Source organism: Nesoenas mayeri (assembly GCF_963082525.1).
Source record: "Nesoenas mayeri genome assembly, chromosome: 17".
Classification (NCBI taxonomy): Eukaryota; Metazoa; Chordata; class Aves; order Columbiformes; family Columbidae; genus Nesoenas; species Nesoenas mayeri.
Window position 1 is genome coordinate 6,083,697 of NC_137565.1, and position 21,499 is coordinate 6,105,195.

At 55.4% G+C, this 21,499-nt stretch overlaps 1 protein-coding gene across 1 annotated transcript in view; it reads left to right on the forward strand.

Moving 5' to 3' along the window:
• MYO18B (myosin XVIIIB) overlaps window positions 1–21,499 on the forward strand; it is a gene marked incomplete at both ends in the record, with an annotated part of 58,167 nt that overhangs the window by 16,309 nt on the left and 20,359 nt on the right. The window contains 20 exons of the mRNA XM_080355245.1: window positions 385–577; window positions 1,736–1,816; window positions 2,219–2,366; window positions 2,481–2,640; window positions 3,762–3,939; window positions 4,659–4,845; window positions 5,289–5,398; window positions 7,318–7,383; window positions 8,524–8,652; window positions 8,791–8,934; window positions 10,105–10,194; window positions 11,216–11,335; window positions 11,460–11,568; window positions 12,127–12,251; window positions 13,311–13,465; window positions 14,251–14,374; window positions 14,884–15,084; window positions 15,173–15,283; window positions 17,161–17,265; window positions 20,135–20,281. Of these exons, the coding sequence (XP_080211371.1) occupies window positions 385–577; window positions 1,736–1,816; window positions 2,219–2,366; window positions 2,481–2,640; window positions 3,762–3,939; window positions 4,659–4,845; window positions 5,289–5,398; window positions 7,318–7,383; window positions 8,524–8,652; window positions 8,791–8,934; window positions 10,105–10,194; window positions 11,216–11,335; window positions 11,460–11,568; window positions 12,127–12,251; window positions 13,311–13,465; window positions 14,251–14,374; window positions 14,884–15,084; window positions 15,173–15,283; window positions 17,161–17,265; window positions 20,135–20,281 (2,683 nt within the window). The remainder of the gene's footprint in view (window positions 1–384; window positions 578–1,735; window positions 1,817–2,218; window positions 2,367–2,480; window positions 2,641–3,761; window positions 3,940–4,658; window positions 4,846–5,288; window positions 5,399–7,317; window positions 7,384–8,523; window positions 8,653–8,790; window positions 8,935–10,104; window positions 10,195–11,215; window positions 11,336–11,459; window positions 11,569–12,126; window positions 12,252–13,310; window positions 13,466–14,250; window positions 14,375–14,883; window positions 15,085–15,172; window positions 15,284–17,160; window positions 17,266–20,134; window positions 20,282–21,499) is intronic.

A 21,499-nucleotide genomic window follows, 5' to 3' on the forward strand; every position in this document is an offset into this window, starting at 1 on the left:
GAAGATGTAGTACTGGAGATAACTAGCATGCCAGGATGGGGTCAAGCACAGGATGGGTGGCATCTTGTCCCACTGCACCGTGATGTGTTTCTTAGGCCAGGCCAGGAGCAGCTTGACTGGGATGAGATGCTTAGCTTGAGTAGAGCAAAGCAGAGGTGGGTGAAGCAAAAGAGACAAGCAGAGGGATGTGCCAGAGTGGGTGGGTGCTTCCTGACTGCAGACACTGGGATGGGGGGGACGGGCAACGCTGGGCTGGTCCCTGCTGTGGGGACAGTGCCCAGCTGGGGACATGCATGTTGCAGGGAAGAGGCAGTGTCACCTCTGAGGGCAGAGCTGAGGCACATCACGGGTACAACCCCGTGATGTGCAGGACTCTTTCCCCAGGTCTTTCTCCTCCCAGCACCTCTCCATGGCCTCCATCGCCGTGGTGGACACTCCGGGCTTCCACAACCCGCGGCACCACCGGGCCGAGCGAGCGGCCACCTTTGAAGAGCTCTGCCACAACTACGTGCACGAGCGGCTGCAGGCTCTCTTCTACGAGAAGACCTTCATTTTGGAAATGGAGAGGTACCGAGAGGTGAGGAGCTTCCCAGAACCCAGCAATGGGGTTGCCTGTGACTCAGCAGGTCCCTGTGCTCTGCCCGTGGTGTGACCGAACACACTCAGTAGCTTGGACTGAGAGGGTGTTGCAGAAATGAGAGGTCTGTATGGAGCAATAGCCTTGAGCTGGGACTCTTGTCCCCCCACTGCCCCAGTCGTGGATCCTCTTGGGTATTTTGGATGTCCTGGAGATGCCAGGATGTCTGGGCACCTCTTTGGACATGCTTGTTCAGCTCAGGAGGCTTCATGCCCTTCTGTTGCTGCAGCTGAATTTTTCCTCAAGTGATGAATAATAGAGAATGGAAAGGAAAATGATAAATTATTGCAGAAATAAGCTGCTGAAAAAATCTACAAGCAGAGATGAACTTATTAGGCCTGCAGAAGTTACTTTAATACCTCTAGCCCTGGGAAAACCATCGAATTCCCATGGCTTAATATTCACACATCACTTGCGCCAAGTAAGTACATATGTGCTCTTCACTAGAGATGAAAATGCAGTTACTAGCCGAGCTTGAAACGGCAGCAGGCTTGGCAGACTGGCCATGCTTTGGCTTAGTCCTGGCTAAGGACAGCTGCCCTGGGGCACTGAATTTATCTGTGAGCCTGAGCCCCCGTGACCTGTTTCCTTCCAGAGCTGGGTCACACGTGGGGGTGACAATGACACGTGTCCTGGGTAGGAAGAAACTCAGGCTCCACTGCTGCTTTCTGCTCCACGTGCATGCTCGGGATGCAAACCTACATCCCTGTTAATGTGGACAGACATCACAGCTCTGGCTCTTGCTGAGCATCCCTGATTCACACATAAGCAGGAGCCGTGCTGGGAAGCAATGCCTGCAAGGTGCAAATTTAATAATTCATTGTTTTCTTGGTGCTTTCTTGATAAGTCCTCGGTTATTATCATATCTGTGATTTATGCAGCTTGTCTGACATCCCCAAAGCACTGCAGGAGCTGTTGGGCACAGCGGTCCCCGCAGACATGGCCCTGACTCCGCGGCACGACAGAGGCGTCTCTGGTTGCTGCTCCACCAGCACTGGATCTTTGCACCATCCTCCTCCCCATGATGCAAACAGATTTCCTCCTGACTTTCAGATGCCAGACCATGACTGAAGTGAGCTTTTAAATAATGTTTTCCAGGAAAATGTTGAGGTGTCTTTTGATCTTCCAGAGCGCTCACCATTGGCCACGCTGTCCATCATCGACCTGAGCTGCTCCCAGGTAACCTGTCCCCATGGCAGCTCCTTGCTCTGGCCGTGCTTGGAGCATCCTTGTGCTCAGACGGCTGAGGATTTCAGGGGCAGAGTGGGACCTCGCCCTGTGTTTTGCACAGAGCAGGCCAAGGCGTTGCAGGGGAGGGCACAGCATCAACTAGGACCTTTTTAGTGTTTTTAAAATGCAAGCGCCCTTCCCAGTCAAACCCTGTGTCCTGAGAACTCCTCCCAGCCTGGCTGCAGAGCTGGGGTGACCAGTCCCCAGGGCACACCATGTGTCTGCGGCGGTGCCACGGGTGATGTCCAGAGCTGGCTCAGGCCAGGAGGGATTCCTGACGCTACTCTAGGCAGGGGACATGGTTGGGCAGAGGTGGTGATGTCCATGACCAAAGCCCATCTTCCCCCACAGCCGCCGGTGCTGCCCGGCAGCCCGGGTGCAGATCGCAAGGGGCTGCTCTGGATCCTGGACGAGGAGGTGCTGGTCCCAGGCTCTGGGGACAGCGCTGCCTTCGACCGCCTCTGCTCCTACTTCGCCACGAAGGGACCTGATCAGGAGGGTAAGTCTGGCTCAGCTGCCCACCCTTTGGCAGCACCATTCAGCTTTGGAACTTTAGGAAATTATGCAGCAAATTAAATCTCTCTCTGGGCTTTGCTTCTGGGTACTGTCACAGGGGACAGCTACATGCGGAGGTGTGAGCAGGCGCTGCACTTCGAGATCTGCCACCAGCTGGGCACGGACCCTGTGCGCTACGACCTCACGGGCTGGCTCAGCAAAGCCAAGCTCAACCTCTCAGCAGAAAACGCCATCCAGGTGCTGCAGCAGTCCAAAGTGTAAGTACAAGGGGCGTGTGCTATGGCCTTGGTGCTCCCTGTGCCCCTGAGAGTGGTTTGGGATCCCACCGTGAGCCGTGTTGCTCCAGCTGGAGATTGCAAACCTGCCGCAGCTCCTGAGGTGGTTGGTGGTGGGGAAGGGACAGGGTTGTAAGGCATCCCAATGGGGAGGAGAGGACCCACAGCCTGGCCAAGGCCAGCCAGGGTAGGCAGTGGCCTTGTCACTGGCTGCCAGGGGACTCTGCTTGTCCCCCTACCCAGTGCACAGCCCAGGGAATGGGGCTGATCCGGCCTTGGGTGGGCAAGGAGGAGATGGGATCTGGAGCAGATCCTGTCTGCAGGGCAGCCTGAGACCAACATTGCATTGGCAAAGTCCAGCTCTGCCTGGGGAAAAAAAAACTGTAAGAAAGTTGGAAAAACCCCCAGGTTTCAGCCCAGCTTTGTGGGAATCCGGAGAGTTTAGTGAAGTAGAGGGAGCGGATGTCAAGTGATTTGACTTCCAGCCATGGAGCTCCTGGGCTGACTGACAACCAGATGTACACATTGTGATTGCAGCAGCTCTGGAGCGAACGGGTGGTCGGTGCTGCCATGAGCAGTGTTCTGTCAGAGCTGGTGGGTTCTGCGTCAGCAGGTCCCAGCCATGGACATCTGAGGGAGTCCCTTCCTGCAGGTGTGGGCAACGGGGGACACAGAGAGGGCCCTGATACGTCCTCAGCTCCACCGTGCTGTGGGTCGGGCATCCGATGTGTGTTGGGGCTGTTGCACATCACTGGCTGAGGACATCTCCCAGTGCAGCGACCACTTGGGTTTTCCCCACCTCATCGAGGAACCTTGTAAACTAAATTGGAATTGAAATGTAATCAAGCTGCTGCAGATGTCTCAGCACACAGGATGATTTTAACCTCTGCTTAAACACTCCCAGCTCGTTTTGTGTCGGGCTTCAGTTTCCACAGTGGTGACCAGTTCGGTGCTTGAATCAGAGAGGGATGGAAGGGTAGGGGGTGTCGTGGCACCCTGCTCTGCTCCATGGCTGGGTGCCCTGCGGCAGCACCGGTGCCAAATTCAGGTGCTGGGCTGCAGAGGTTCCTCGCCGCAGCCCCGTCCCATTGCTGTCCCCACAGAACCGCCTTGCAGGAGCTGGTGCGGCCACGGGTGCCGCTGGGCTGTCGCGCCGTTGGGGGGCTGGAGGGACGCTCCCAGGCCGCCTTGCACCGCAACGCCTGTCTCAGGAAAACCTTCGCCAGCAGCTTTGCCGCCGTGAGGAAGAGGTCGGTGTGTGCACAGCTCAAGCTGCAGGCGGTGAGTGTGGGCGCCGGGGCACCAGGACCCTCTTGGGTGCAGGTCAGGGTGTTTGCAGCGCTGCATATCCTGACCCCACACTCAGACCCTGCCTTAGACACACTGCCCCTTAGCAAGGGGACCCGCATTCCCCACGGCCACCTTGGCCTGGGATGCTGCTCTGGCCATGGGTGACCACAAGCCTCCCCAGCGCTGCTGTTGCTTGGGGAAAGCATCCCAGGCAAACAAACCGTAAAGCAGATTACACACACACCTTGCTCAGCTGCTCTTAATCCTCTTAAGCACTGGGACGAGTGGACCAGCCCTCTGTGCTGGGAGTGTGCCAAACTCCTGCTGAGCTTAGCCATAATTAGGTGCTGAAACTCTCCCGAGGAGACGAGGCTCAGTCTCCATAGACTCCCAGTCAGCCCGTGCTGTGGTCCTGGCTGTCCCCAGCAAACCTCTACCCAGCAACCCTCCGCCTTGGTAACATTTTGTAGCCCTTCGACCAAAAACATGGGGCATCAGGAAGAAGGGTACTGCTGAGAATGTGACTGGCCCCTCAGGCTCATCTCTGACGAAAGCTGTTCCTAACACACATTTGAGCTCTGAGGGCTCTGGGAGTGACTGCTGGACCTGCTCAGACACCCTGCAGCAGGGACATGGGGAGCATTTCCCACCACCACTGTGTGCTGCCCCTTTGTCCCCTCAGTCCCCGCTGACCTCTGCTTGCCTGGCAGGATGCGCTCACCAACCTGCTTCGACGGTCCCGGTTGCACTTTGTCCACTGCCTTGTCCCAGGACCAGGGACAGAGGGGCCAGTGTCCCCCCCACCGCCTGATGCAGCCCCACGGCTGGACGTGCCGACGCTGCGAGCCCAGCTGGAGGGGACACAGCTCCTGGATGCCCTGCGCCTGCATCGCATCGGTACGCCCGACCTCCGCTGCTACCGTGTGCCGTGTGCTGTGCTGGCGCTGCCTGCTGCTGGCTTGGCCCTTCCACACTTTCCTCATCATCTCCCTCTTGCCAGCCCCGCTTCAGAAAGCTCCTGGGTGTTTATTGCTGGTTTTGCAGAGGCTCCTGGCCCTGCTCCTGCCCATAGCAGGCAGTGCTGCTGGGCACACAGCTCTGGTGAGGTTCCCCCATGCTTCCCTTGGAGCATCGTGCATCAGGCTGGACCTGCACTGACCGGGGTCACGGTCTATGGCAGCGGAGAGGGACCTGTGTGGGAGAACCAGAGGAATCTCCTGCATGACTTGAACTGTGGGGCAGCTTCCCTGATCCCCACTGCTGGTTCTCTCCCTGATATTTTGTTACAAGCCATGTGCCCCTGGGCTGGCGCAGCCCCAGCTATGTCTGTCTGTCCCCAGGGTATGCAGATCGCCTACTCCTCACTCAATTCCGACGGCGCTTCCAGGTCCTTGCTCCAGATGTCATGAAGAAGCACACATCTGCCTACGAGGTGCCGGACGAGAGCAAGGTGCGTCCACATTCAGCAAGGCTCAGGGCAGCACACCAGCGTTTGCAGCACTGCTGAGAAGCAATGATGGGGTTTGGGGTCTGTGAGATCAGCCTGTGTGTTGGGCTCTGGGCAGTGGGAGCTCCCCGGATCAGGAGGGATCTGGCAGCGGGTGCAGCGCTGGGTTGCAGGGCTGACTTTTCATCCTGCTCCTCTTCACCTGTCCCACACACACCCGAGTGTGGAGGGACGCGGGTCCCCGGCAGCCTGCACGGCAGCTCCTGGCACACAGCTGTGCGCAGTTCATCCTGGAGCTCCTCTCCCTGAGGACAGTTTTTGCAAAGGCAGTAAACATGCCTGGTGTGGGCTGCATTTGCCAACGTTATTGCACCGTGGAGAGAACTTGGAGAAATCAGCCTGGAAATTAAGTCTGTTATTGCTTCTTTTTAATACTCAAGAGGAAAAGGCATGGAAAATCCTGCTTGCTGAGGGCTCTGCCTCGGTCGTTGGTGCTCTGACTGCATGCCTGGAAGGTCTTGTTTTGCTGGACAGGGCACGAACTGCGGGACTGGAGGCTTGTGCGCAGGGTGGGATCCGTGCATTGCCCTGGCCTGCTCTGGCAGCACCCCTTTTCTTGCCCTGGGTCCCCCAAAAAACAGCTGGCTGAGGACAAGCCAGGCAGCATTCCCAGGGGCCCAGTGGAGCATCACCATAAAGCATAACTTCAGGCACCTGTCAGGCACCACCCAGAGTGGCTCCTTGCATTGTCTCACAAAGCCTGAAAGTCAAAGTAGCTCAGGAATTAAGGCAGAGATTTGCTGGTTTTATTGTTTCATAATAAATTTGTAGCAAAAACTGGGGAGAAGTGCCCCTGCCTCTGGAACAGGCTGTTAGGGAGCCGAGGAACACCGAGAGCCGGGAAGAGCCGAGAGGAGATGAATTAAACATGGGCACGTGTTCTGTTGTGCAAACTACCAGGCAGTGTCTGCAAATTCAGTTAAGACCTTGGGATTTAATAAGACAAGTTTGACAGTCGGCAAAGGTCAATATTGTTATTAAATGTGGTGAGGAGGCAGAGGGTCTCTCGTCAGCCGCGTGTAAGCAGGGGATTTGTAAAATCCCATCCTCCCCGGAGCTTGTTGCCATGTGGGTTTGCTGGCTGGAGTCTGATTCCCACTCAGCAGCATTGCCTCAGCCGCTGGGGATACATGTCTGCAGTGCGGGCAATGGGGCAGCAAGGACAGACCCTGTGGCCGCACGCCTCACCACTGTGCATGGGGTGGGATTGTCCCCCGTGCGGATCCGTGTCCCCATGTACTCCCCTGCTCCATCCTCGTCGCCCCGCTGTGTGCCCGGCTGCTGGCGAGGGCCAGGGCTGTGTTTCTGGTGCAATGAGGTGCTCCCGGTGCCCGCCGAAATATTTCTCACGTGGGTTTTGTCCTTTGTGGAGGAAACGTGTGAGATGGCTGGAGGCTGTTGTATGGAGTGAAGTATTAGCGAAGGATTTTTGTCATGATTTCTGTAGCTCTGGGGTTTCCAAACCATCCATTTGTCCAGATAGTGTTTGCTGCCCTGGGGAAGTGTGCGGGATATCTGGCTGTTATGTTTGTGTGTTGGTCCAAAGCTCAGAGTAATTGAGTTCAGACTTCCCGTACAGCTCAGGGCTCATCTGCTTGGCTCCCTGTGGGGGCTCAGCCCTGTGCTGGCAGGCTCAGAGGGGGAATCAGCACTTTTCCCTCTTCCTTTGCCTGCATGGGCTGAGCTGTTGGCAAGCCAGGCAGGAGGGCAGTGCTGGGAGCTTGCGGTGCAGCTGGACCCTGGCTGGACAGTGCTGGGATGGGCTCTTGCCTTCCCATAAGGCCTTGGGGTCTCTGTGCCCCATTTCAGTAGCCTCGTGCCGGGGTGTAATGTTCTCGGAGTGACATGCTCCTTCTCCACAGGCGATCGAGGAGCTCTTCCAGGCGCTGGATCTGGAGAAGAAGAGCATTGCCATCGGACGCAGCCAGGTACGGCGGCTCTGGTCTCTGCTCCCTGGTGCTCCCGGTGCACATGGCACAGCCAGCCCTGCACCGGGCACTGCCCGAAACTTGCCAAACCGCAGGGAAAACTGCTGCTCCCCACAGCACCCAGCAGGCTGCGAAAACAAATCTCCCCAAAAATCAAAGCAGAAGGCTCCTAATTCACGCCTAACAATGTTACCCTATGTAAAACGTTTCTAAAAATCTGTCCCCTCCTGACTTTTAAGTTCCTGGTGACCTTTGATATCTAATGAGAGTATAAAAGGAGTTTGGGCAGCGTGTGGTTTTGGTGCGCTGGGGTTAATGCTCTGCTGAACTGGGCAGCTGCAGGAGTTCTTGCAGCAACAACATTTAAACTTAAATGCAATAATCTCAAAGAAAAATTAATTTTGCATGCGTGCTTTCCTTCAGCTCTTGGAGTCTATAAAGAAAGAATTCATGAAATGGTTCTGTGGAGCAAAATAAGTTTCTTTTATCCTGCACAGTGCAGTTTGCAATTATCTCTTCTATGAAACCCTTGTACTTAATCAATAGCGCGATAGCAGCTCCAGTCACATCTTGTTATAGAGTTAGTTTTGCCATCGCTTTGAGCATTGATTTTGTACTAACTTCTAAAACTCGCTGGCTTGTGAAGTTAATACAGACATTAATGAGACAATCAAATAGGTGGTGGAGCAATCATAGCATTATCTCAAGAAAGTGAGTTTCCTTGGAATTGTTCTTTGATTCAATTTGGCATCTTTAAAATGCAGCTCTTTAAGTACGCCACCGGCTTCACAAGTGTAATTCAGTTTTTATTAAAGCTGTATTATGCAAATGGTGCACAATATTTGGGAGTGGTTGGTCCCATATCCTGAGAGGTTCGCCAGGTGATGACTGAGAGGTGTCTTACACTCTGAGATATCGATACTGGGCTAAATTCGGTGGCATCAGCAAATCTCTATCATTTATGAGGTGTTCCTGACAAGTTTAGTTAAAGAAAAAGATGTGGTAAATTTTATTTTTCCTACTGTAAATTGACACTGTTGCTGTTACTTGTGCATGTGTGTGTGTACAGTTAGAAATGCTGTAGGGCTCTTGGTGCCAGACCCTGCCTGGGGGGGTGTAACCTCTGTTCCTTGCTGTCAGGTTTTCTTGAAGCCGGGGGTCATCTCCAGGCTGGAGAAGCAGCGCGACAAGCTGATAGCCCAGAAGATGATCCTGCTCCAGGCTGCTTGCAAGGGCTTCCTCAGCCGCCAGAAGTTCAAGAGGTTGAAGGTATTGACCCTATGGGTCATGGGTACCCTTTACCCACCAAAGCGTCAGCTCGGTGCTGCTGTGATACGGCCCAGAGCACCCAAATCACAGCTCTGTGAGCAGAGCAGGCCACTCCATGGCCACCATGTCTCCCCACAGATCCAGCGCCTTGCCGTCCGCTGCATCCAGAAGAACCTGGTGGTGTTCCAGGCCATCAGAAACTGGCCATGGTGGCAGCTGCTGAGCCGTGTGCGGCCCCTGCTCAGCGTCAGCCTTGCGGAGGAGCAGCTCCGTGCGAAAGAAGTATATGGGATGGGATGGGATGGGGTGGGGTGGGGTGGGATGGGACAGGACAGAACGCTTGAGGGACTCTTCCTGGTGGGTTGGCCAGATTAGCAGTCACTTCTGCCAGGGCAGAGATATTCTTCTGACCATTCAGAATTCATCTTCTTTTCTTAGCACTGCGTTTTTTTTTCCCCAAGTAATGTATTTTGTAGAGCTGTAGAGGGAGAAATAACTCTCCTTCTTCCTTAGAGGGACAGTAGCAAATGCAGTGTGTCCCCATAGCCGAAACCCTATCCCAGGGCTGCAGCTGTCCCTGTGTGTCCCCCGCTCCCCTTGTGAGCTCTGGGGCTGGGTCCACTGAGCCGAGCCCCTTGGGGACAGGTTCCCCACATCAGTCTGTGGGATGGCAAGATGGTGGGCAGCCAGATGCATCCTTGATACAGGGGATTCTGTGCTGTCGCCATACCTGTCCTGGCTTCCATCAGAGCCGCTGCTGGTGATGGGAAACATTAATGGGCTGTTGCTGACCCAGGAAAGGCGCCTTTCAGCCCTCCACATCTCTGAGACCTGCACTAAATTCTTAGTCTGTCTTCTTTGGTGTCCTGCTCCTCCTCTTGCCTTAGTGAGGGTTTAACAAGATGCTTTCAGGCTGGTTCAGGTGAAATAAAAGCTGCCCAAGCCTCTGTTTCTCTCTCCAAACCCGCCTGGGATCTGTCAGGCCCCATCGCCCGTTAACCTCTGTTTTTATCACAACTCTGCACGTTCTGTTTCTGCTCCAGTTGGACATCAAAGCAGGACACGGCGGCGCCGAGCGGCTCTGTCTGCCCCTGCAGTCAGGCTGCCTGAAAAAGAATCACAGAAAACAAGGTGCCTTTGCACCGCTCTGTGATAGCCTGCCAGGGCCCCAGCAACGCTCCCCGAGCAAATGCAGATGCTGGGCTGTTCATCCCTTTCTCGTAAAATGTGCTCTGTGTGCACACCAAAGATGACAGCCCCTCTGACGGAATTCATGTCGGGAGATGTAGTCGCAGCAATTTTCAGTGAGCAGCCTTCAGAGTTGCCTGGTAAATTTTATTAATAAGGCAGTTATGTCTCTCCCATTTATTTTTAACAGAAAACAAGATTTTCATAAATAAATTGAGGGTACTGGAGCTCTGCATGTGCTTTTTTTTTTCCAATCTTCCCTAGGAGGAGCTGGCGGCGTTGAGAAGGAAGCTGGAAAAATCCGAGCAGGCGTGCAGCGAGCTCAGGCAGACGGCAGAGAAGCTGGAAAGCAAGGTAGAGCCCAGAAAAAGCCTCTGCCACAGCCCTGCTTGGTTGAGTTGGAAATTAAGCCATATTGGGATAAATATGAGCACCAATTGCATTGTGGCAGGAGGAGCTGTGACCAGCAAAGGGTTGGGCAGGAGGCAGCTGCTGAACTGCTGGCAGAGTCACCACAGCCAGGGGTCTCTGAACAGGACCCATAGGGGCTGCAGTGCCTGATGGCAGCACCTGGAGAGCAGCCCAGACACCGTGGGGATGGGCCATACCCAGGAAAGGGGAAGCCTCAGGTCCCCTCTAGCAAGGACAGATGTCACCTCGTCCTGCCACCAGCACAGCGCAGTGTAAGGGGCTGAGAAGTGGCAGTGTGAACCTCTTCCCTTTTGCTGACGAAAGGGTGTAATTAGAACAGGAAATCACACACAGACATATTGTGTTTTTATCACGCTCTCAGGGCTGCAGGCTCACTGACCTCTGTGGGCACCAGAAATGACTCAGTTTAATGGGACGAATGCTAATGCCATGGGGACTGCGCACAAGTGTCCTGCTATCTTTGTTGTATTTCCAAGTATTTTCTCCTGACTGCTGTGCTTCAAACGTGGGGTTAACAGATTAAATGTTTCATGGAGACGAGGTTCTTAAGGACATGGCTTAGGGGTGGACTTGGCAGCGCTGGGTTGATGGGTGGACTCTGTGATCTTAAAGGTCTTTTCCAACCAAAATGACTCTGTGATTCTAAATGAAACTTAATGCTAATCAACTAGAATGGTGCAGAAATCTGATGAGCACTGCAGGCAGCGCAGTGCAGGCAACAGGTTGCTGGTGTTTGCACAGGCAGCCACATGAGGGTTCAGCCACGGGGTCCAGCAGCAGCTACTCTTTGCCTGGGCTCCCAATGGTGACACTGGTTGGTGATGATGTGCACTTACCACATCCCCTTACCACAGGCAGCTGCCAAATGAGAGCAGTCAGGATGCTGGAGCCAATGGGGCTGGTGTGCAGGGTGATGTCTAGCCTGTCTCCATGTCCCCCACAGATCATCGACTTGACGACGGAGCTGTCAGATGAGCGGTACAAGGGTGACGTTGCCTGCCAGGTGCTGGACGGGGAGCGGGCAGAGAGGCTGCGGGGTGCCCGTGAGCTGCAGGAGCTGCAGGTAGGAGGGTCCTGAGCTGTCGGGGTGTGCCGGTGGCGATGCCACACTCTTGGCACAGCCTGGCTGGACTCCAGTGCCCTGGAGCCAGGTAGATCTGCTCCCTTCCTTCCCCGGCTTTCCTCAGAGCAAACACGACCAAGTGCAGAAGAAGCTGGAGTTGGTGGAAAAGCAGCTGGAAGAGGCCCAGCAGCTAGTTCAGCTGCGTGAGATGAAGATCAGCGGCTCTGGAGGAGGTAGGGGGATCTGTTTGGTGATAGTGCTTGTTCTGGGCATCCAACCTGACCTGCGGGGCCAGCACGGCTGCCCCAGCACAGCAGCAAAGCCTCTTGCAATGGGCAGAGGTTTGCCCCCCACCAAGGCAGTGCTGCTCCCCTAGCTTCTGGCCACCCTAGCTTGTTTTTGCCACCCTGTCATTCTGCATTGCTTGTCTGTCCAGAGCTGGCAGTCACAGTCCGGTGGCATACGGCTCTTGCACAGGGCTGGGGATGCAACAGGGATGCTGCCTGAGGGTGCTGCTGGTACCACCTGGCACTCCTACAGCTCAAAGGGCATTTGAAGCATGTTTTGGAGTGACGGGGAGGCTGATAAAACAAAAATGGGATGGGATGGGATGGGATGGGATGGGATGGGATGGGATGGGCATGCTTGCTGTGCTCAGGGTGGTACATGTGCTATGTGAGCTGGGGCCGCCCTGGGTACGGGAGCCGCAGTTCTGCATTCGCCCATCTGACCCTGGCACGGCTGCTCGGACTGGCCGGGCTGAGCAGCCCCTCCGGGTCTCTCCATGGCAGAGGACGAGTGGCAAGTGCGGTTTGACTGCGCGCAGACTGAGATCTCATTCCTGCGGAAGCGGCTGGCGCAGCTGGAGCAGCGGCTGGAGGCCGAGCTGGGCGCCAGGACCGGGCTTGAGCAAAAGGCAAGTGCTGCCAGCCCTGGACACTGGAGGGGACAGAGGCTCCCCAGGGCAACCCCAAGGAGCAGGGCTGAAGCCACGTGTCCTCTCCTTGCTTCTGGGCAGGCGAAACTTTGCAGGGCTGAGCTGTGGAAATGTGGCTGCTTACTGGTGATGCTCTCAAAATCAGCTGTTTTCTGCTGGTATGAGAATAAATACCCCAAAGCTTCCTTCCAGCTTAAAAAGTTACTTTTGCACCAGGACGTGGCAAAATTCAGCCTTGTTCAAGCACAAGCATGAGCACAGGGTGAGAAGCTGCAGGTGGAGAGCGGCTCAGTGGTGGGTCTTGGTGTCAGTCTGGCTTTTGGATACTGGACTGGGTTGTGCTCATACCATCTGCCATGCAAAGAGCTGCTAAAGTAAAGAGCTGCCAGTGCCCGAGCTTTGCCACGAGGAGGGAAAAAGCCAGCGTGCTTCCCTGAGCAGTCTCTGAGAGTCAGGTCACTTCTCATAAACATAAAACAAGAACATGAATATTATTCATGGTACATTAAAAAGTAATAAGAAAAGCAGCCCAGTCTCAGGAGCTTGGGTAAAGCAAAACAGCCCATTTGCTATCAGATAGTTAGTCTGGAATTACAGGCTTCATTAATGCAAGATTTTGCTTATTTAAAGGCATTGCTTAACAACTCTGTTCTCTGGCTGGTGAGAACTCTGGTGTCTCTCTGCCCCAAACACGATGCAAATCCTTGCAGGATCCAGCTCGCTCGGTCCAGGCACTGCTTTTGGCAGAGAAACAGGATCAAATGTCTGCCCCTGGGGCAGCTTTGCTTACTCAGCAAGAGGACTGGGATGCTGCGGGGGCACAGGAGAGTGCCTGGGGCCTGAGGGGTCAGAGCACATACATTTGTCCTTGCTTGGTGGAAGATCTCTGAGTAACCTATCTCTGGGTGTCAGAGTGAGGCTGAGCCCTGGGTGGAAGCAGCTACGGTGTCCCTGTGCCCAGGGGGTCCCTGTGCTGTGGGGGTCCTTGTGGCATGGGGTGCCTGTGCCGCAGGGTCTCACCACCATCCCTGCCTGCAGCTCAGCGAGGCGCAGGCAGCCTGCGAGGCGGCCAGGAAGGCGTCCCAGCAGCTGCGGCGGCGGTGCCGGCGGCTGGTCTGTGAGCTGGAGGACGCGCGGGTGCTCGCCGAGAGCCAGCAGAGCCGCAGCCACGAGCTGGAGAAGAGGCAGAAGAAGTAAGGCTGGTGGAAGCAAGCGGGAGGGCTGGGGCTGCCAGAGTGGGAGGGCAGGGGACCGGGATGCTCAGGATGTCCTGGGGTGAGGAGTTCCTGGATGGGCTGCTCTGTTCATCTGCTGGAGGTTGCACTAAGCCAGGAGGTTATTTTTACATCCCGTTGCTGTGTGACTGGAACTTGCTTCCATAAATGAAATCACTCCCAATGCAATTATAGAATCGCAGAATAGTTTAGCTTGAAGGGACCTTCAAAGCTCATGTAGTCGAACCCCTGCCATGAGCAAGGGCATCTTCACCCAGATCAGGTTGCTCAGAGCCCCGTCCAGCCTGGGCTGGGATGTCTCCAGGGATGGGGCATCCACCACCTTTCTGGACATCAGTGGCATAGCAGAGTCCCGGTGGCCCTGGATCGGGAGCTGCCCATGTTGTGGGTGGGGGCAGAGGGCTGTTGCCTGCACACAGGCACCGTTTGGGGTATTTGGGGTCTGTAGCAGGTGACTGCAGCAGTTTTTTGCACCCTGCTCTTGGCAACCACCTGTGAGCACATGGCTGCTGCTCCACACTGCCCACGGCTGGCACTTGTGTGGGGTAATTAGGGATTCAGAAAACGATGGCAGCACTTTGTGGGGAATAGGCTTCTTGCCCTCTCAAAAGCACTTGGAAAGTCTAGTGCTGGGAGAAGCTGCTCGCCTGTCTCCCTGTCTCAGCACAGCCTCCCCGGCTAGAGGCAGCCGAGCTGCCAACACAGACCCACATGGGAGAGGGAAATGTGTGCTTTTCTCCCAGGTTTGACCTGCAGTTAGCCCAGGCCCTCGGGGAGTCTGCCTTTGAGAAGAGGCTCCGTGAAAAAGTGGCACAGGAGAACACCAGCATCCGATGGGAGATGGGCAAACTCCAGCAGAGCTTAGAGGTAAGAGGAAAATACCCCACTTTGCTGCATTATATCCAGTTTTTGGGAGCAGGTCTCAGAGCAAAGCCATTATCTTTGCAATTATAGAAGAGGCCGTCAGGCACAAACCCGGCAGCTTGATTCCAATTTCTTTCAGCGCATTCCTAGGCTGTGCATGATGTATTTAAATAACATTATCCTCTGCCATAAGAAAGGCTATCACTTGTAAAAAGTGATGGCCATCCCTCAGTTTAGCTAATCAGACCCACCATCATTATCGCTGAAGTAATTTGTGCTTCCCTTTGCGCCTCTACCCACAATCTCATCTGCAAGAAGCTGCAGGTCTGTGTCTCTATGGGGTGATGCTGCACCAGTGCCCACCGAGCCCTATGCGAGGTGCATCAGCCTCCAGGGTGTTTCTGATGGTGCTGTTGGAAACGATTTGGGTTTGAAGAGTGAGGGGTGGGTGTGCAAAGCCCTTTTCCCATGTCTGGGACTGGCTGCTGACCCCCGCTCTGCCCCGCGAGCAGCAGAAGGAGGCGGAGGTGGCTGGCCTGGCGCAGCGGGTGACGGTGCTGGCCGGCCGGGTGCAGGAGCTCAGCACCCCCGGTGCCCTGGACGCCCGCGCCGTGCCCACGCTCAGGACGCAGCTCTGGGACCTGGAGGCCAGCGCTGCCGAGCAGAGGAAGGAGCTGGAGCGGCAGACAGCTGCTGTGGATCACCTGGAGCAGGTAGCGCAGCCACCCCCGGCGATGTCCCTCCCTGCTCCTTCCCTGTCCCACCGGGGCTATGAGCAGCTGCCGTGTGTTCATCTTGCAGCTGCATCAGAGGCTGGAGCTGGAGATAGAGAGGATGAAGCAGATGCACCAGAAGGAGCTGGAGGACAAGGACGAGGAGCTGGAGGATGTGCGGCAGTCCTGCCAGAAGAGGGTAGGTCAGCACTGGGGGGGACAATGCTCCCCAGGGCTCCCCTTGTCCATGGTCCATTCCTGGGGTCCCTCCTCCCTGTGGAGCGGTGTGGGGGTCAGAGCTGCTTTCCCACCAGCCTGGCATGAGCCCCATCACAGCCCTGGGTGCAAAACTAGGCTGTGGGTCAGGGGTGAGTCCCTGCCACACTGGAAGGGCTGTTGTGGACAGTGTGTGACAGCCACGTGTGATGCAGCACGTGGGCACGGTGCTCTCGGTGACACCAGCGTCACACCAAGGGCACTAGTGCCAGCCAGCCAGGGCTTTGAGTTTGGTGATAATGAACAGAAAACCCCCTTTCAGCAGGGCTGCAAAGTCAGTGGCGTGCAAACATGGATGAGATTCCCAGGCTGTTTGATCTGGGGCTGCGGGACTGTGTGGCCTGGGGCACACCTGGCTGTCAATAGTGAATTAACATTGCTGAGGCTTAATGAAGTGGTCGGTGGGGCTTTGCATGTGCTATTTTTGGAAGGCAGAACAAATGGGGAGGCAAACGAGGCAATCTATGCTCCTTTTGCTCTGTCAGCACATAGCTGTGCCCCGAGTCATAAGGCTGTGTGCCCAGGGGTGCTGCTCTGGGGTGCAAACGCTGCCGGTAGGTGCAACCACTGCTGTCCCTCTGCATTCTGTTCCTGCTATGCTGCCCTGCTACTGGATGGGGCAGCAGCAGCTCTGTGCTCCTCTCCCTGCTCTCCACTGGTCCATTTTTGCTGCAGCTCTGGGCTGGTTATGGGGACACATTGTTCAGGGCTCCTCCCAGGGTCCTGCCTTCCCTTCTGCACTTCCCTGCCTGTTTAACTGCCCTGCACAGGGAGTGATGCTGTGCCTTGCGGCTGCTCTCAGCTGGCAGTGTGTCGTTCATCCCCTCTCTCACCCTGCGCGGCCTGAGTATCATTTTCCAAATGAGTAAATGGCAGAGACGCTCCAGAGAGCAATTGATATTTAGCAGCCTGCTCCTATTCCCTTTTTAACCCGTTTCTGGGCAGCAGCTGGGTGCAGGAGGCGGCTGGGGCAAGGAGGGCACCGGGAGCCGTGCCAGGGGTGCAGCTGGCACGGCCCCTCCTGCAGGCACAGCCGCAGCTGCTTGCGGGGGAGGAGCAGGCTATGGGCTGGGCTGGCTCGCTTTGGTCACACATTTCTACCACCCTCACCCCCAGCTGGACCCTCTGGATCTCTCACAGCTGCACACACAGCTCTGTGGTGCTGTGCCGGGTCTGGTTCCCTCCTGCAAAGCACTTGCTGCGGCCGCAGTGCTGTGGGATGGTAATGCTTGAATGGAGGCACAGGGATGGTGGCTCCTGTGCTCAGCGCTGGCCCTTGGGCTCCGTTTGCTCCTGGGAGCAGCACAAATCCTCCCTTTAATGCATGTCTGCTCCACGAGGCCACTGTCACCTCTACACTGGTGGAGAGCTGGAGCAAGAAGCGTGCTGCTTGGTTCATGGTCATTAGATATCTTGAGGAAACTTGCAGGGATCAGAGCCGACCCCTCTTCTAGCTCGGCTGCAGGGCCTGTGTTACCGCTCCAGAGCTGCAGGGACAGCCCTTGGGGACCTCTGACCATGGCTCAAATAGCCCATTGTGTCCCAAAAGTGCTGCTGGCTCCTGGACTGCTTCCCCTTGCTCCTCTTGGCCAGGAGCAGTTGCTGTCCCTTGGGGACAGCAGGGACTCTGGGAGACATGGCCCATCCCTGGTCTGCAGTGCAGGTTGCAGTGACGGCAGCTTTGCTGTGCTCCCTCTCTCGGGGGTGGCCGGGTCCCCACCATGGTGGTGGCTGTCCCCTGCCGGAGAGTGGGGCTTTGGCTGGGCTCTGAGTGTGACTGGGGTTGTCTCCTGCATGCAGCTCCGGCAGCTGGAGATGCAGCTGGAACAGGAGTACGAGGAGAAGCAGATGGTTCTGCACGAGAAGCAGGACCTAGAGGGGCTCATCGCCACCCTGTGCGAGCAGGTAAGGGGACAAGGCCTGCCCTGGGGACAGCACAGCAGGGACAAGCATGCCCTGCTGTCTTGCTGCTGCCTCCCAGACAGCTGAGCCACTTGACTGGCCATGCCCTGGCTCAAAACACTGCCTGTGAAAAAAGGAGCATGAATGCGGACGGGGTGACAGCTTGGCTGTTCACACACGTGCAGACGACTGCAATTCCCCCGTCTCTCACCTCTTCCCAACCCACCGGAACAGCAGCGTGTGCTGCAGTGGCCACCCGCTGCCAGGGGGTTTTGGGACTGTGGGCATCAGACAGGAGACAGTCAGTCCCACCAAGGATCCAGGGAGGGGAACTGTTCGCTATTCTACAGAATTATCTAAGCAGGGGGAGGCATCTGTTTTTTGCTGGATTTTTCATGAGAGTTGGACTAGCCAGGACTAAAGCTGGAGCAGCTCCATCTGCCCAGAAAAGCAGTTTATCAGATTCTGCTCTTTGCAGAGGAATTCTGTCCCAGACACATTTGTTGAACAAATCATTTTTCACTCTCTAATGTGTCTGTGGCAGTGATTGAAGTGCACAGAATGGGAAAAGCACAGACAGCTGCTCCCTGTTCAATGGGAAGGTTCAGGGCTGAACGCAGCCTCATTGAACAGCGTGTATTGGCTTGGGTATTGCTCAGCATCACTGCACAGCTGGGCCTGGGGCTGTGTCACGCACCAGCTCCTGCTGAAGGAGCCCAGGTGACCAAGTGATGTCCTGCCTGGCCCTTCCCTGAGGACATGGTGCTGCCAGGGCTGAGGACTGTACCAGTTCAGTGCCTCCGCCTGCCCATGCACAGCCCCATCCCATTGCAACTGATCCTGCACGTGCAGGAAAGGGGGAGCTGATTAGCTGTAGTTGTGTTAATTAAGCAGCGCATCCTCTGGCCATTAGCACCAGCCAGCTTGATCTCAGCATTTCAGCAGACTTGGTGATTGTGTGTGTTCATCAAACGGGATGAACCCGGGAGCTGTGCAGCTTTGCAGTGCTGGGCATATTTCAGGGAGACACAAAATGTTCTGACGAGGCTTATCCATAATGTTCTCCCGACTTAGAAAATGTTTGGAGAACTGTCAGAATAAATCTTGCTGTAAGAAAGCGAGGTATTATTATAACTACCTCTCGGTCCAGCGCGTCCCGCTTGCTCAGCAGAGGAGAACTTGGATGGATGAGGAGGCGGCAGGAGCTCAGGGCTCTCGGGGAAAGGCACCTTCTCCTCCATGCGACTGTCCCCAGGCACTGCCCTGCAGCCCCCGACCCGGCCGCAGGGACAGGAGGTGGCACAGTGTGTCTGGGTATCGCTGTAATGAGTGTCAAATACAGCCAGAGCCTTGAAAGCAGCTATTAAATGAAATTCCAGCTTTGTGACTTAAAAAGCACCGGGCTGCAGTGGTGGGAGGTGGCGGCTGCTTCACCGGCTGCTTCCAGTTCCGATACAAAATCCATCATCTGCGGCGGCAGACCCTGAGCTGCGGGAAAGCGATGCTGAGCGGCGTCCAAGCCGCGGTCTGTGGGGATGGCAGGGATAACGGCGGATCTGCCGCGCTGCAGCGTGGTTGTAAATGCTGCCTGATTTACAGTGGACAGGGTGCTTCAGAGCAGTTTATTAAAAAGGAAAAAAAAAAAATGCCAAGCCAGAAAACTAATTAAGGAAATGGAGATGCCAACGATTTCTGGTTCGAACAAATGCCAGCCAGCTCTAAACCAGGTTACAAGGTCAAATCCGCACAATTAATTTTAGCCAGTGAACAGAAAATAGGAGAACGGGTTTGAGAACCACGGAAAACAGACTAAATGGAAAATGCTGTAAAACTTCAATTACTCTGAAATCAAGCACTGAAACCATGTCCCTGTTTATTTGGTGTTTTTCTAATTCTTTTATCCTCGTAACCATGGTTGCTCTCAGCTTCAAGAGGGAGAGTAGAGGGTGTTATTTTTTAAGGTGCTTCCTACTTCCCTTCTTTGAAAGGCTTCAGGGCACCGTGCTGACACCCGCTGCCCAGGGCCGAGCTCCAGAACCTCCCAGTGTTATTTTCCACCAGTGCTGCTGGGGGTTCATGCACGAGAGGTTCCTGCCTCCCCAGTGACCGCGGCAGCATCAGGTTTGTCCCTCCGCAGCTGGCAGAACTCCAGATGCCTCGCATTAGAGATGTGTAAATAACTCCTAGCGAAGCTTTCCTCATCAGTGTTTTCCTTTTTTTTCCTCTTTCCCCTTTGGGCTGACTCTCTCCTGCCTTCATCATTCTTTTCCCCAAAGGGGCAGAGGGTTTTTTCTGGCTTTTTTTTCTTTCATGCAATGACTTTTGTATTTTCTGTGCCGGTTCTCAACACAGATGCTGGACCCATGACTTCTGGGTCTGCTCCTCCCCCTCGGCCAAGGGGCTTTCCAGGGAGTGACAGTCCCTGGTGGCTGTGAGGACAGGGTGCTGTGGCTCTGGGGACCTTCATTGTCCGCCTGTGTCCCCTGTCTTATGGCCAGGCTGTCCCTTTGGCTCCAGGTGTTGTTGCTGGGCAGGCATTTGGCTGATGGAGGGCAAGGGTGGGCTGATGTTTTCAGAGGAACAGCTTTCTGGTGAGGAAAAAATGCAGTGTTTTGGTGGAATCTTCTAGTTTTGATGCTTATGTAATTTATCTTTTTCCTTTTCTTTAACTATTAAATTATTTGTTAAAGAGGGAAAATTGCAATATCTACACAGATATTTAATATCTGCTTGCATCATGACTTCAGCATAACCAAAATATTTCTCTGTTCCCACGTTGTGTGGGGAACAAATGCCTCAGGGCGGGAGGGAAATGTCCAATGGGGGTTTTGCAGGGTGGCAGGGCTCAGCACACCTCCTGTCCCCACTCTAGATTGGCCACCGTGACTTCGATGTGGAGAAGCGGCTGCGGCGGGACCTGCGCCGGACCCGAGCCCTGCTCGCCGACCTGCAGCTGCTGCTGGCGGCCCCTGCGGACCCTGCGGCCAGCGCCGCGGAGCTGGAGCGGCTGCGCAGGCAGGTGGGTGACTGCGGGGGTGTGGGTGTCCCCCTGCCCCTCCCAGCATCGTCACCCTTCACCCTGGCCAAAGGGAAGTATGGATCTCCTGGTTTGAATGGTGGGCTGGGCAAGCAGTGACCTCGTGTTCTGCAAGCATTGTGGTGACCCCACACTGTGTGAGCATCGCGGTGACCCTACGCTGTGTGAGCACTGCGGTGACCTAGTGCTGTGTGAGCATTGCAGTGACCCTACGCTCTGTGAGCATTGCAGTGACCCTACGCTGTGTGAGCATTGCAGTGACCCTACGCTGTGTGAGCACTGCGGTGACCTAGTGCTGTGTGAGCATTGCAGTGACCCTACGCTGTGTGAGCATTGCAGTGACCCTACGCTGTGTGAGCATTGCAGTGACCCTACGCTGTGTGAGCACTGCGGTGACCTAGTGCTGTGTGAGCATTGCAGTGACCCTACGCTGTGTGAGCATTGCAGTGACCCTACGCTGTGTGAGCATTGCAGTGACCCTACGCTGTGTGAGCATTGCGGTGACCCAGTGCTGTGTGAGCATTGCGGTGACCCAGTGCTGTGTGAGTGTCACGGTGAGCCGGTGCTGTGCAAGCATCCTGCTGCCCCAGCCAGGGTGAGAAGTGCCTCTTGCACTGCCGAGGATCTCCTTGTGAGGAGCACGTCTCTGTAATTAAGCCAACAGTGCTTAAGCATTTTTTTCCTTTCCCCGCAGCCCTGTTAATTACTTTCTGTTGGGCACATTTTCTGTCTGTCTGTGAGGTGCTCCAGCAGCATTGGCTGCGGAGGCGTTGCCATAGGGATGCTGTGAGGCAGGAGCGGGATCACGGCACGTGTCTGTGGTTTAGGTGCAGTTCACAGCCAGCACTGAGTGACCGGTGAGCGACTGTAGGCGGGTGCTGCACTGGTGCCCCCCAGGACAGGGACATCCCCAGCCTGGGGCAAGCTGGGGTCCCATGGGGTGCCCTGCCTTGTGGTGACATGGGGGTGTCCATCCTCAGGCTGTGCATTGCACGATGCTGGGAACCCGGGCTGAGCTAACGATGCCAGTCCTCCAAAACTGCTCCCTAATTAATCTGTACTCTACATCTCCCCTGGTAACAAACTAATCGGGAGGCATGAACAAATCCAACAACATACGTGTATAATTATGATAATAGTTCTGCATAAATAACATCTGTGAGCAGCAGCTGTTCCCACCTGTGCTGGGGCAGAAGGGGA